The 13,826-nt window shown below is 41.2% G+C and overlaps 1 protein-coding gene across 1 annotated transcript in view; it reads left to right on the top strand.

The window, feature by feature from the left end:
* Positions 1-1,428: 1,428 nt before the first annotated feature.
* RORC (RAR related orphan receptor C) overlaps positions 1,429-13,826 on the top strand; it is a 327,095-nt gene continuing 314,697 nt past the window's right edge. The window contains exon 1 of the mRNA XM_078671266.1: positions 1,429-1,678. Coding sequence (XP_078527392.1) covers positions 1,672-1,678 — 7 coding nt within the window. The 5' untranslated portion in view covers positions 1,429-1,671. The remainder of the gene's footprint in view (positions 1,679-13,826) is intronic.

The raw sequence follows: 13,826 nt of genomic DNA, 5'->3' as shown, positions 1-13,826 counted from the left end.
AAAATGTAATAAGGTAATTCCATTGTTGTCCTGTGGGAGAGGTAGGACTTGCAGTAGTGAAAAACACATTTTAGAGTCTTTCACTACCAGGAAATTTAAAGCTTAAAGCACATGCGCTACTTGTTAAGTCAACGGCACCCTGTCCTCTGGTCTGTCCCGGGCCTAATTTAAGGGTATTTTATATGTATTAAAAAGAAAGGTTTGTGTTTGGCAAATGGTTTATTTTACCAGGTCTACATGGCAGTTAAACAGCACTTACAGGCTGCAATGCAGGCCTAAGACATGTTTAAAGGGCTGCTTAATTGGGTGGCAAAATCTGTGCTGCAGGCCCACTAGTAGCATTTAACATACAGGCCCTGGGTAGATGTAGTACCACTTTACTAGGGAATTAAATAAAATATGATCTTTGGGAATAAGCTAATTTTACCATGTTTTAAGGAGGGAGCACATGCACTTTGTCACTGGTTAGCAGTGGTAAAGTGTGCAGAGTCCTCAAACCAGCAAATAACAAAATCAGGAAAAATTGAGGAGGAAGGCGAAAAGTTGGGAGGGGGGTGAGACCAATCTAAGTCTGACAGGTCTAACATGGCCCGAGTAATTACCAGTGACTGAGATGAGTTCAAGCGTTCCACCCATGACTCTTTTGTGTAAACTTTAATTTTATGAATGTGGACAGTGCCCAGGAATCCACAGGTGTGTAACCATCCAAATCAAATCATGTCCTTGCCCAATTACATGCCATATCCTGAAAATCATATATAACTGCATCACCTCAAACAGAGACACGAAGGAGGAAATTAAAATAGTAAGTGAAATTAGCTGGTTGTCTGCTGCTATTCGCTACGTGCATACGCATAGAAGGATAATATTTTCAGAGTTATGAATTGTAAGCAGGTTCACGTGTCATCAAAAAGTCAGATTGAAGCATCTGTGACTTTCACATTCTCATAAATGTTTCTGCAAATCTGTGCACCTGGAGTGTTTTAAGGATGTGGGTTCCTAGAGTAAGGCGCACCATTTAAATTTAAGAACAAAATACTTAAACTAGAATCCAGTATATCTGATTGAATGTAGATGGTAAAGGTACCAGAGAAAACGGTAACAAGCACTGGCAGTGGCAAACTATGCGAGCCCTCGCAAACCCCTTTCCAAGCTGTCTAAGAATACGAGGCCACCACACAAAAGGAGGAACATTCGCCACACCTGAAATGAGAAAGACAAAAATGACGAAACCGGTAGTTTTTTTTCACAAGCGCAGATTTTGTGTTTTCTTGCAAGCAGGCAAACTAAAGTAGGTGGAAATATACGTGCGCTTTTTGGGGAGGTGGTGGGTGGGATTCTGTTCTCGTTCACAGTTTTCCATTTGACAGCTATTGGTCAGCCCGGCTGCCCCTGTGCGAGTATCCACCCCTGAGGGAGTGCGGCTGCACGGAGAGTCAGTGGCTGAGCGGGGATTTACCCAGTCTGTCACCTGCGACAGAGATAGTGTCACGAAAATACGCCGCTGCTTGGAGAGAGGTGCAGAGCAGCTCAGCAGGTCACAGTTTCTGTGCAGCGCCAGATAGCAGGTGCCTCCTCTCGGCTCCAACACTGTCAGCACACACTGCCTGTGCCGCTACCCTACAGGGTGAAAGTGAAAAACCGAACCCTGCGCCACTAGTGACCTGAGCAATGAGAGGTAAGGGGCTTGTTCCTTGACGAAAACCCGCCCGGTCCCCTCGGCACTTTATGTGTGTCTGCACTTGACGTCTACTTATTAGAGCCTGACCTTTGTGCTCCTATCAGCAGCTTAGGGCTAATAGCGGCCTGTTTGTGTTGACATGAAGTTCACGCTGGATATGTCTCCCGGTACTGTAGTTTGAGTTCCTGTTTTTTTTCTTTATCTAAATGATGTGCTTTGCCGTTTTTTTCTTCCTGCGCTGACTGTTCGTTGTGCCTACTTTAGTTAATACAGTGCCTTTATCTTTCACTGTAATGCACCAATAGCGTGCTTCCAAACTAGACCGCTGTACTTCCATTTTCTCGGTACTGGGCCCCTGTCGTCTTATTCTCTCAACACTGATGCGCGCCATCTTTATGAGAAAGCAATGAGGGGACAAGTGTCAATACCTCCTCTATGCATGGACTTTTGGGACAGTGCGATGGTGCAAAGGCAGTATCAGCATCCAATCCCCAAGTGTGATATATATATATATATATATATATATATATATATATATATATATATATATATATAAAATATAGTGCGCCAAGACTGAAGTCACTCAAGCAGAACCACCAAAGAACCCAAAAATATATTTCCAATACCCTTAGTGAAAATATATTTTTGTTCTTTGGCGAGTCTGTTTGAGTCACTTCTTTCTTGAATATTTAATTTCTTTGTGACTCATAGTACCCTTTTGGAAACTGATTTTTGCCCTGCCTGACTACTGCTGTCTTTTGATCCTTCATATCTTAGTATCTGTCTGTCTGTCTGTCTGTCTGTCTGTCTGTCTGTCTACCAACCTACCTACCTACCTATCTATCTATCTATCTGTCTGTCTGTCTATATACCTATCAATCAATCTATCTGAGAGTGTGCTTATAAAAATACAGAAATCGAGAGGTTACTGGACATAGCCTATACAAATTACCTGGATATATAGTCAGCATGTACAAATTACTAATAATTTATATTTATTATGTTTATGAGTGAGTATTGCATGCTGATAAAGTGTGGGTGTATTTGTGGGCACGCATGGACAACGGGCCTCTTCAAACTTGCAAGTGGCGCTTTCTGGCAAGGGCTCAGGCACACTACAGTACATTTGCAAATACACCTATAAAGTGTGCCAACATTAGAAATAATAGAAATCTTAGTTTCTGCTGAATATGAGTTCCAAAATGTGGAACTGCAACATGAAAGTGGTGGCCCCGGTCATTTGAGACTATGAATAATAATTAAGAGGGAATAAGCTGGGTGCAATAATTTGGTAGCACTACAGAACTACATGTTGCCCGGGTTTTACCAGTACCTGACCATTGCAACGACTGTCTAGGATCACACATAAATACTTTGGGTCCAAAATGATAAAATATTTTGTGCACTTATCCAGAGACGTTTTAAGGCATGGGCAAAGTGGGCTCTCGCCCAGGGCCCCAGCCTTACAGGGGTCCCTTGACAGAGTCAGCTCTGGTCTGCAGAGAATTGCACTAATGAACTTGAATATTTATTAAACAGATTGTTTTAAATATTGTTTTCCTTTAATTTATTTTTAATGTACATGATGTGTGAGAGTCCAGTACAGATATTTTACAGATAAATGTTGTGTTTATGTTTCATGCAACAGCCATAACAAAGTTTCTTTTAGATCAAAACAGGGCCTCACCTATGAGAATTGGGAGAGTGTCACAGAGATTATTTGCAGTAATATTAGTGTGCTGCTGCTGTGTTACTATATTGAAAACATGTCACTAACCCTGAATATTAGATGTAAACAAATTTAGAAGAGTGCTCCTATGCACTGCCAGGGATCTGGCCAAAGAGGGCATTAAAGAGCTGAAATTGTATCATATATTCAAAGCTGCTCCGAACAGGGGCTCCCTAAATACATTAGGCCCAGGGCCCCTAAAATCCTCTAGATGTCCCTGCACTTATCTGTCACTTGACCACACCCCAATTTGAATTTGCAGTCAGTAATCACAAAACCTTACTTCACAGAATCAGGAAATGCAAAGATTTCTAACAAGTTCCCTCCTAGTAAATAACACAAGTAAAGTACTTACTCTAAACGACTTTTCTATGCATTAAAAGGGTTGTATGGGAAGAGGACTTGCAATATGGAAAATAAATTAAGGTGCACCTTGAACATAATAATCACAAAAAACACAGTGTACATGGACTTAAAAGTTGCTAAGCTAGGCCTATGCTTGCTGTATATCATTTTCATAGATTTCTATATGCAGGTAACATGCTTTTTTTTTACCGTATTAGAAAAATAATGTCTGCAAAACTCATAGGCATTCAACTACAACTCATAAAGCTACTCTTTTCTTTGTAAATACGCTCCTTCCATTTGAGCAATAGTGCGTTCAAAATGTTTTGCTCTTATCCGCTCTTGTAACCAGACCGCAAACTAAATATATTAGATAACTGAGCTGGTATGTCAAAGAAATATTTGTAGATTTAATGAACTCATCATACAATTTATATGAACCCTAATAAAATAGTAAAACTCAGGGTGTGAGTGTGTGACTCGTAAAGATGCTCTTAGCCTGTAAATTACCATATTTGATAATAATGATTGTTAATCACTTGCTCTGATTCATTCATAGAACAACACAATGTCTTAAACAGTTGTTAAGGGGTGAGTTCCATCAGTCAATCTTTTACTGGTCTTTTAAACTGACAGAGGCAAAGGCAACTGCTTTGCCTTTTTGCCAGCCCACAACAGCCCAATACATCTAGCTGTGCATACCTCCAAAAAAATGTTACTTAATTGACGGAAAACACCACATGGCAAAATGTCTACATGAACCATAGGAAAAAGAGGAACTCAGTTTCAATGACTAGAGAGAGCTGTTGAAAAACTAGATAGTGCAGAAAAGGTGTTTAAAGGAATTAAAATCTAAAGAAGTACTCCAACTGATACAAAGAGGAAGACTTGCAACAAGTACGAATATAACAGTTGCGTTTTTGTATTTTCTCTGTGTTTAAAGAGGTAGCTTATCAAGTAAGGTCATTTAAAAACTAAATAGCTATCTTGATGAATTCATAGATTTGTTTAATACATTTTTGTAAAGGATGGTCAGGTGTGAAAACATAAAACAAAAGCCACTAGTAAGTAAGTAAAACTTTATTGTTTGATTAATTAAAATCATTACAATCATCCGTTTGTAGCATCACAGAATATTAAAAGTAGCATTCATTTGAGGTTATAAAAAAGAACTATATAAAATTAATTCACATGATTGAGCAACTTATTAGTCATGTTAAAAAAGGACACTTGGGAGCCGTTATTGTCCCGTATGAGTTAGCGGCTACTAAAAAATGAACACAAGGCGAAAGCCAGGGTTATGAAGATACATAGTAGGTACTGCTAAAAACACAAATCTATTGAAACAGTAAGAACACTACGTATGATGACTTAATAGTCCAGAGACAAGTAGTGTCCGTAAATTGTCTATATTAAGAATTAAGCCTCGATCTGCTGCTATTTCTCGGTACAGAGGGGTAGATCATCCCATTTAATGTTGGCCATTGTTTACTTGTTGGCATTCCCGGTTGAAAATCTTGTTGCTGCTCTTGTCATGAACTTGGTAAACCGAATGTTAAGCATTGGGTTGTCCGGGTTCATTGATGCGAGTATGGCTTGTCTGCATGTACGTATGCCCAGTTTGTTCCATTCGCTTTTTAACATGGACTTCCGGTCGTCGAGAAGTACTGGACAGTGACATGCCACATGCTTGATTGATTCCTTGTCACTACCACACCAACTGCACGCTACCTCGGTGTTTGCACGTTTCCAACTCGGCAGGTGGTACAGGAATGGCCATTTGCCCATTCTGAGGGCCATGAATCTTTTTTTCCATAACACGGAGTAGGTACATGACAGGTATGGGGCCATGACCCCTGGCTCAAACCATGGAATGATTGTCCAGGCGTGCTTACGTTTAGCAAGTTGCGCTCTGTCCGAGTGAAAGGACCAGAGGTGAACATTCCTCTTGGTATAGATTTTGAGTGCCTGCTGTGATGGATTCAGATTCCAAATTTCCTCCGAGTCCAGAAGTTTTAATGAATCATGTAAATAGCGCCGGTATGTTCCACCTAGCTGACCAACGGAAATTTCCTGCCACAGGAGGGCCTCCAGGCTTCCTTTTCTTGAACTAAACAGCTTATTGCACAGCCTAATGAATGCTCCTGCCCCTACCGCGTGATGGTCTTGAAGGCCGAACTCAAGGCGTATTTGAGCAGGGGATGAGGATTTTGGCAGGTTCAACGCTTGTTTGAATGTTCTTGTTGTTATTTTATTCACGAGACTGTTGTCCTTCCCTTGCATGACCTCCTGGCCGTAGGTGAGAAACAAAAAGCCACTACCAGAATTGCCACAACAAAACTTTATAAATACTGCATCAAATAAAAAACAATGCAAATAAACAGCATCAAATTTTCAATAAAACAAATTCACCTGTCCGCATATAATTCACTTAATTTTGGAATAAATGAGATTAAGAGTCCCCCGTTTGGTTAGATTTTTAAAGAAAAAAATAACAACATTATACTCTACATATCGGCAAATTTCCGTGTGACTGAGCTAAAACCGTGGATTATATTAACATATTTTTATGAAGGATTCAATTTGATATCCTGTTATCTATGCACAAAGACTGATCGGTGAGGTCGTTTTATACCAAAGAACAAAAATTAAACCCCAGATCACCACATTTAACCTGCATTCTCTAACCCATGCTCTAGCACAGAAATGTCTAGGGTAGATTCATGAAGGCAGGATCAGTGTTAGATTCTTAGGATATCCAATAAGATACATTTCCCCCAAAATAATTGTAGCCATCAAAGGCTAAACCCTCAAAATGAGAAAAAAGTGAAGAACGTAGGATTATAATACATTTATAATCTTCAGCCACCACTCATTGTTTTATTGTCTCTATTGTTGTTCACATTTACTATGTGCCCTGTGCTTAAGAACATTGTCCTACACTCTTAAGAGGCACCAATAAAAAGTATAGAATGCTGCCGGCCAATATCTCTCTGTTTAACTGGTCCAATATCCCTCTCGGCAATATCTATCTTCATTAACTTTTACATTGTAGCTGCCCCCACTACAGCTTTCTACTCTGGCAATTATGAACTATATATCTTAACTTCATTCTATTCTCAATCGTTGGAATCAAAAGCGAGTCACTCTCTATCCCACTCTTTTCCTTCCTCCATTTTCTTCATTATGTTCATTCTACCCCACTTAATGTGTGGCACATGGTTTCCGTCAACCTATATCTACCAGTCCTTCTATCTTTTACCTCTGTATCTATTTCTTCTACTCCACCATCTTCACATTTTAATATTTTGTTTAGAGTGCCATGGAACACGGAATCTCTTTGGAGAGATGCTATGTGTTGTCTCTTGTGGAAAAAAGGCTTTCTCCGCACTTAAGACATCTCAGCATCTGCTGCCTATGAATCAACAATTGTAAAAATATTCTGCAGCTGTTTTAGTTGTGACTAATGCAAGAGTTATTTCACAATATGTTGACACTGTACATTCATTTATCAGATGACACTGATAAGAAAAAATAGAACAGAGAGGCTAGATAGGTCAATGAAGGAAGGCTACCTTGGCCATTCACATACTCACTGACAAAGCCATTTGCCAAGGTGAGTGTATAGTGTAAGGTTTTACCAAGTTTACTAACAGCAAATATGCTACATAAATAATATATATTATTAAAGAAAATTATTTTACTCTTGAATATGACACAAAGATCCAAAAAGCATAACATAGTACAAAAAATGTTTAAAAAAACACGTTTTTTATGCCAGATTACAAGACATGACATAACTGCAACAATAGATAAGAAACTGTCCCAATAAGGCAATCTGAACTAGAGTATGATGTATTTGTTTTTTTAATGAATATGGTTGTGTTTCTGAAAAATAACTTAACAAAAAGACCTAAAGAACATGATTAGTTGTTTGATGCTATATACAAATGCCTGCAATAATATTTATATATTTTTTTGTCATTTTGCTAGAATTATGCCACCATACGTTTACAAAAAGGTCATTTTGAATTGCAAACATACAATTTCAGTCTTACATGTTGAAGATTAAAATGTTTTAAAGTAGTTAAACCAACTCCAAATACATCTATCACAGCATAATCATTAAAATATTTAAAAAATGAATTCATTTTCACAATTACTTAGTTTCTGTATACTTTCATCACAAAATACAAAAAAGTGAACCATTTTGAGTGCTATACATTGAAAATCCTTAATATAAAGCAGCACACCTTAATACCCTTTATGAGATATAATACTGCAGCACATTGCCACAGGTTAAAATACTGTTGACATGGGTTAAAATACGGTGCCATGCTTTCCCCATATCCTACTCAATTATCACTTCAGTTTTTGAAGTTAAATTTTTAATTTCCTCAAACCATTGTATTATATTCAAGATTATGCTTTAAGCAGTCTCATTTCTAGCCATTGCTTTAAATATATACTTACAGGTCAATATGCCTCAGCCCTTCCAGGTTCACTGCACAAGTATAGCAAACAAATTTGAGCAGCATTTTTAAAACATAATTGAAATCTGGTGACAATGGTCCCCGATTGTGACAGTATTAATAAAAGAACTGTATAATTAGATCAGCTGGCTTACCACGGTATAAGGCTAGGATTGGGTAGATCATATTTTACAGGCATGTTGTTCTTTTCTCTTAAAGTTGCTAATTGGTGTTACCTGCTATTGGTTCTGTTAAATATCATTGCAGCATCAATGGACATTATTTGGAAGAAATGGGGAGTTGAAGGGTGAGGGTGAACACCCCCAAGTCTTAGGCTAATACCCTGGGAAGAAAAGTAGAAATGTATTCCCATGAAATCTGAATTTTAAGCTGTCCAAGGAAAAAAATAATCAAAATATTTTGTATTTCCTAATCCAAATTCAACACACCCACTCAAGATGGTATTGTTACACGTATGTCCTTCATCTGGAGGTGAGAAAATCACTTTATATTTTTTAATTGCGGGATAAGGAATAAAATGAGGTGTTAACTCAAAGTTTTGTGATCTTTTAAAGGTACTCTTCTTTCTGCCTCAATGAATTGGACTATCTTGGTGGTTATATAGGGCTGAATGTTTTTTATCCCATATATAATAACAATCTACAGGGTACTTTCTAACAATGCCACTGATATTGAATCTGTTTTTAGTGATCTTTGCATTGATTGACTTTTGCTAAGTCGACTAGATGATTATGTTTTTAAATACCACATATACATAAAAATTTCAAAAGCATAGGACAATAATTACATTTAAATTACATTTAAAGTGAGGATGAACTATCATACCATATATAATAACTTGTGTTAAACAATAGGAAATAGTACAAATGTATTATTGCCATGCAGAGTCTGTTTATGCAAAAGTTTTACTGCAAGTGAGTTGACATGTAAGTGGTGATTAATTTAGGGACACTCCACTAGCTTATCCTACGAAAGTTGTTGCAATATATTTTAAGAGATAGAAAGGAATAATTTCATTTCACTCTTATTTCACCAGAGCATGAATATAATCGGTTAAAAATGTAATGCATCAATTCATTCTCTGGTGTGCTAATTTTTAAGGGAGCAACACCAAAACAAAATAAAGTGGGTTTCTTCACTAACGCAAAATGTTATTGTATTAATTTCAAGGACCTCTGTAGTCTACTCTAAATTATTTTTAATCTAACATCAAATGAACATTGCCTTTAAAATATTATAAGTTATGAAACACCTACTGACCCATGTCATTTTATTATCGCTCGAGATGAGCAATCTTCAAAACATTGTGCAGTGAAAACATATATGGAGGTGTAAAGAAATGTAACCACGTGAGAAAATTACAAGAGTAAGAGAAATACAGTATCACTACAATAGACTTTTTAAGAAAACCAGTTTGAAATGAAGGTATCAGTTTCCTATTCAGGGACTTCCCTACATTTTCAGCTATGACAACAAGTAAGCCTCGTCATCAAGTATGTGTTTTAACTTGGCAAACACAAGGAGATGATGGACGGAGAGCTGAAACTTTTCAGACACTCACCCCAGTCACAGATCTGGGTTGAATCCATCATCATTCTTTAGCTCACTTCCCACCCCAGTTCAGACCCAGCTATATGCAAATCAGTCTTGACCCTGTGCCTCATGTGTTTTCACTTGCTCAGTTTTGATGATGCTTCTTGTCTCAAGGTTTTCCTCTTCTGTGTAATTCTTAAGTGTAAAACTCTTTCTCACATATTCTGGCCTACTTGGTAACACCACATAGCACCTTGAACTCTAGTTTGATTCAAACTTACAGCCAGAGAATATATTTTAAGAACAGCATTGAGTGATTCCAGTAGCTTTCATTCAGCTTTATTCTATAAAAATATGCCCGAATGCGGATGTATGGCCTGAACAAGTTCTTAAAGAGTGGCATTGTAAATGCCTCTCTCAAGAAAAGTCAGTAATTTTTTCAATAATTCGAATACAAGTATGTTGTATATTTGTGGAGTTCAAATGCAGAAGCAGGCAGTGGTTATGCTTAGGTACCGATTGCATGTTTTCTTAAGCTATATTCTGTATTATAAAATCAGTGGTAGACATACATTGTTTTGGAACTGCTGGAGACTTATCAGAACGAAACCATTAAAATAAAAAATGTTTTGTTTTAGTGTGTTACATAAAGCACGCAAAAAGTGATGTGAGGAATGCTTGCAGATAGTCTCCACCCTGGAAGTGCACTCCCTCTGGGTGTTTCCTATCTCAGCTTCAGGCTCTCTTTTATGTTTTAAACCTGAAATTAAGTCGGTGAAACTAAATGCAGCCACTACGATTGATGCAACTGGTTTCACACCAACAGAGTGAAATGAGCCATTTCGTAGTTTTCACCTTTGCTTTCAAGAACATGACGTTTTATGTTCACTATTTGTGAGTCAGCTTTATTTTTGGATTGTATTTTTTTAGGAAAGAGGGGGCATATCAACAAGCGGCAGCGATAATATTGTCGCCGCTTTAGAGACCGTTTTCGGGCGAAAAGCGGCAATAATATTATTGCATTATTAACAAGGACACGCTAGTGCGTGTTTCCTTGCAATAGTGCCCCTTGTCCGCATGCCTCCCATCGCATCGCTAATGAGATGCAAAGGAGGCGTGCCTGACAAAACACCATGGGTAAATATCGCTAACCCAGCTTTGTGAAATTAACGAGGGTCAGCGATATTTGAAATTGCGTTAAGTATGCCTTAATGCAGGAGTTTAACGTCTGTTAAATTCCTGACTAAGGCGTACCTAACATGGGGGGTGGATTGTGTGGCTAAGACCACCGGCCCTTTCACCAAGGATATCGCAGTTTTCCATGGAACATCGCTGGAAAACCAGCGATGTCCCATGGACAACACCGCTATCTCTGGAAAAATGATCGCAATTGCGCTATGCGTTGTTGACACAGCGCTAGCATGGCGATAATTTCCAGCGATAGCTGGCGATATGCAATCTGACGCTAAGAGCGGCCAGTGATAATTATCGCTGCCGCTTGTTGATATGCCCGAGGTCTGAGTGCCGAAAGTTATCCCACATAATGCTAAAATCAAGCTGTAGCAAATGCGATTTTTTTTATTAACTGAGAATACAGCAAAATATGTAATTTTGGTGCCTTGGAGGTATATCAGTCTAGTAGTTTATTATTCCTTAATGTGATCTGAAAATTACAAAGGTACGGTAATACCAATGACTTTCTTTGGTGAATAACATTCCATCATCTTTCATCTTTCATCGAAAGAAAGATTACGTCTGTCAAACAATTTCCTTCATCATTTCCCTAAGCAGCGCTCGAATATACCTTTCTCCAAATTTCTGCCGCAAAATACAGGCTGTAGTTTTGAAGGGAAGGCAGGCCTGCGTGCAGCATTTGAAAAGGGGGGGCCCTCGGCCCCCCCGCACGCATGGCGGCGCGGCGACCGTCGCCCCCCCTTTCCCCTTGTTGTCATTCGGCGGTGGGGGCGTGCCCTGGGGGCGCGGCCCACCGCCGATTGGCCGGCGGCCTTCTTGACCCGGATCCAAGGTAGTGGGTCCGGGTCAGGGGGGGCGGGCGATAGGAGGGGCCGCCCGGCCCCTCGGGAATAAGAGGTGGGGAGCGCCCAGGAGACCCCCTTGTCCCTGGACGCTCCCTCGCTGAACGTTGTGCCCCGCGCTCGGGGCTTCTTAGTTGAATCACTCGGTAAAGAGGATCAACACACGGTTGGATAGGTTGTTTCGAGCCCCCTTGTTACAGTCAATACCTCATGGGTGCATCTGGGGCGACAAGTATTACTTGAAGGACGGAGTTCATTTAACAGAGGAGGGTAATGTCCTATGGTCTGACAATATCTGGGCCTGGCTAGAGGGTTTTGAAAGTAGGAGGGTGTCCTTAGGTAGGGGCTAGAGGGGGGAGGCCAGATCGTCGGTTAACAATGCTGGCCTGTGGCGGTAAGGTCATTATCGGTGAGCACATATTTGAGGTCTGAGGGGGCGGGCATCATCCTATGGAGGTTCCCGCCCAGGGGGAGGGGCCTGCGGGCCACTCCCAGAACTCCAGGGGCAAGGTAATAGGCAAAGGAGCGCGGGTAGGAGTAGTTCACGCTTTCCTTAGGCTGGTAGCCACCCCGCGCGCGTGGACTCATGACGCCACCGGCGCAGAGTAAGGACCCTCCTTTAGTGGGTAAATGGAGTTTAGGGCGTAGACCGGGCAATTCCCGGGGTAACACTGCGCATGCGCACATCTATGGGGGAGGCGCAGCTTGTAGGACCTGACACCGGTAGTGACCCTGCCATATGGCCAGAAATGTACAAAAATCAAGATTAGGATGTTTAGTCTAAGTTAGGAAACAACATGTATTAGAGTTTTGTTAAGGTCAGGCTCTCAAACTTGTTGATAAGAATTGTGTAACTAAATGTCCTGCTGATTTTTGTATTCATTGTTGATTATGCAATTAAAACCTTTTTTAATTTCATACTTTAATAAATACTGCCGGGCGACTAGCGCCCGCCTTCCAAAAAGTAAAGACGTCTCGTGTCCACGTTCCTGGGTGTTGGGTGCCGGATTGGGGGGGAGGCGGCAGCTAGTCGCTGACCATGTGAAAAGGGGGGGCCCTCGGCCCCCCCGCACGCATGGCGGCGCGGCGACCGTCGCCCCCCCTTTCCCCTTGTTGTCATTCGGCGGAGGGGGCGTGCCCTGGGGGCGCGGCCCACCGCCGATTGGCCGGCGGCCTTCTTGACCCGGATCCAAGGTAGTGGGTCCGGGTCAGGGGGGGCGGGCGATAGGAGGGGCCGCCCGGCCCCTCGGGAATAAGAGGTGGGGAGCGCCCAGGAGACCCCCTTGTCCCTGGACGCTCCCTCGCTGAACGTTGTGCCCCGCGCTCGGGGCTTCTTAGTTTTCCCACCCACCATCCCTTGGAACAAAAGTCTTGTAGCAGTTTTTATGTCTGGTTGAATGGTAAGTTTTGAAGGTACGGTCCACAGGTCTCACAGGGTAGTAGAGATGGATCTGTGGGTATATTTTGTGATGCTTTTGTTTAGGAATTTTTCCCCTTTTTAGCAAAACATGTGTGAAGTGAATTGTATTTGATGCCATGTGTCTTTAGGCCTTTTTTCCCTTTGTAGCTATACGTTGATACTGTTATTTATTAGCCAGTGTAGCTGTCCTTTAGAATTTTTTCCCATAGGTCGTCGTATTTATTAGGTATGGGGCATGCGGTAAGGTCATTATCGGTGAGCACATATTTGAGGTCTGAGGGGGCGGGCATCATCCTATGGAGGTTCCCGCCCAGGGGGAGGGGCCTGCGGGCCACTCCCAGAACTCCAGGGGCAAGGTAATAGGCAAAGGAGCGCGGGTAGGAGTAGTTCACGCTTTCCTTAGGCTGGTAGCCACCCCGCGCGCGTGGACTCATGACGCCACCGGCGCAGAGTAAGGGCCCTCCTTTAGTGGGTAAATGGAGTTTAGGGCGTAGACCGGGCAATTCCCGGGGTAACACTGCGCATGCGCACATCTATGGGGGAGGCGCAGCTTGTAGGACCTGACACCGGTAGTGACCCTGCCATATGG

Source organism: Lissotriton helveticus, chromosome 12, assembly GCF_964261635.1.
Source record: "Lissotriton helveticus chromosome 12, aLisHel1.1, whole genome shotgun sequence".
In the NCBI taxonomy this organism is placed as follows: Eukaryota; Metazoa; Chordata; class Amphibia; order Caudata; family Salamandridae; genus Lissotriton; species Lissotriton helveticus.
The sequence above is the reverse complement of the archived record's forward strand: the minus strand, read 5'-3'. Positions and strand labels throughout refer to the sequence as shown.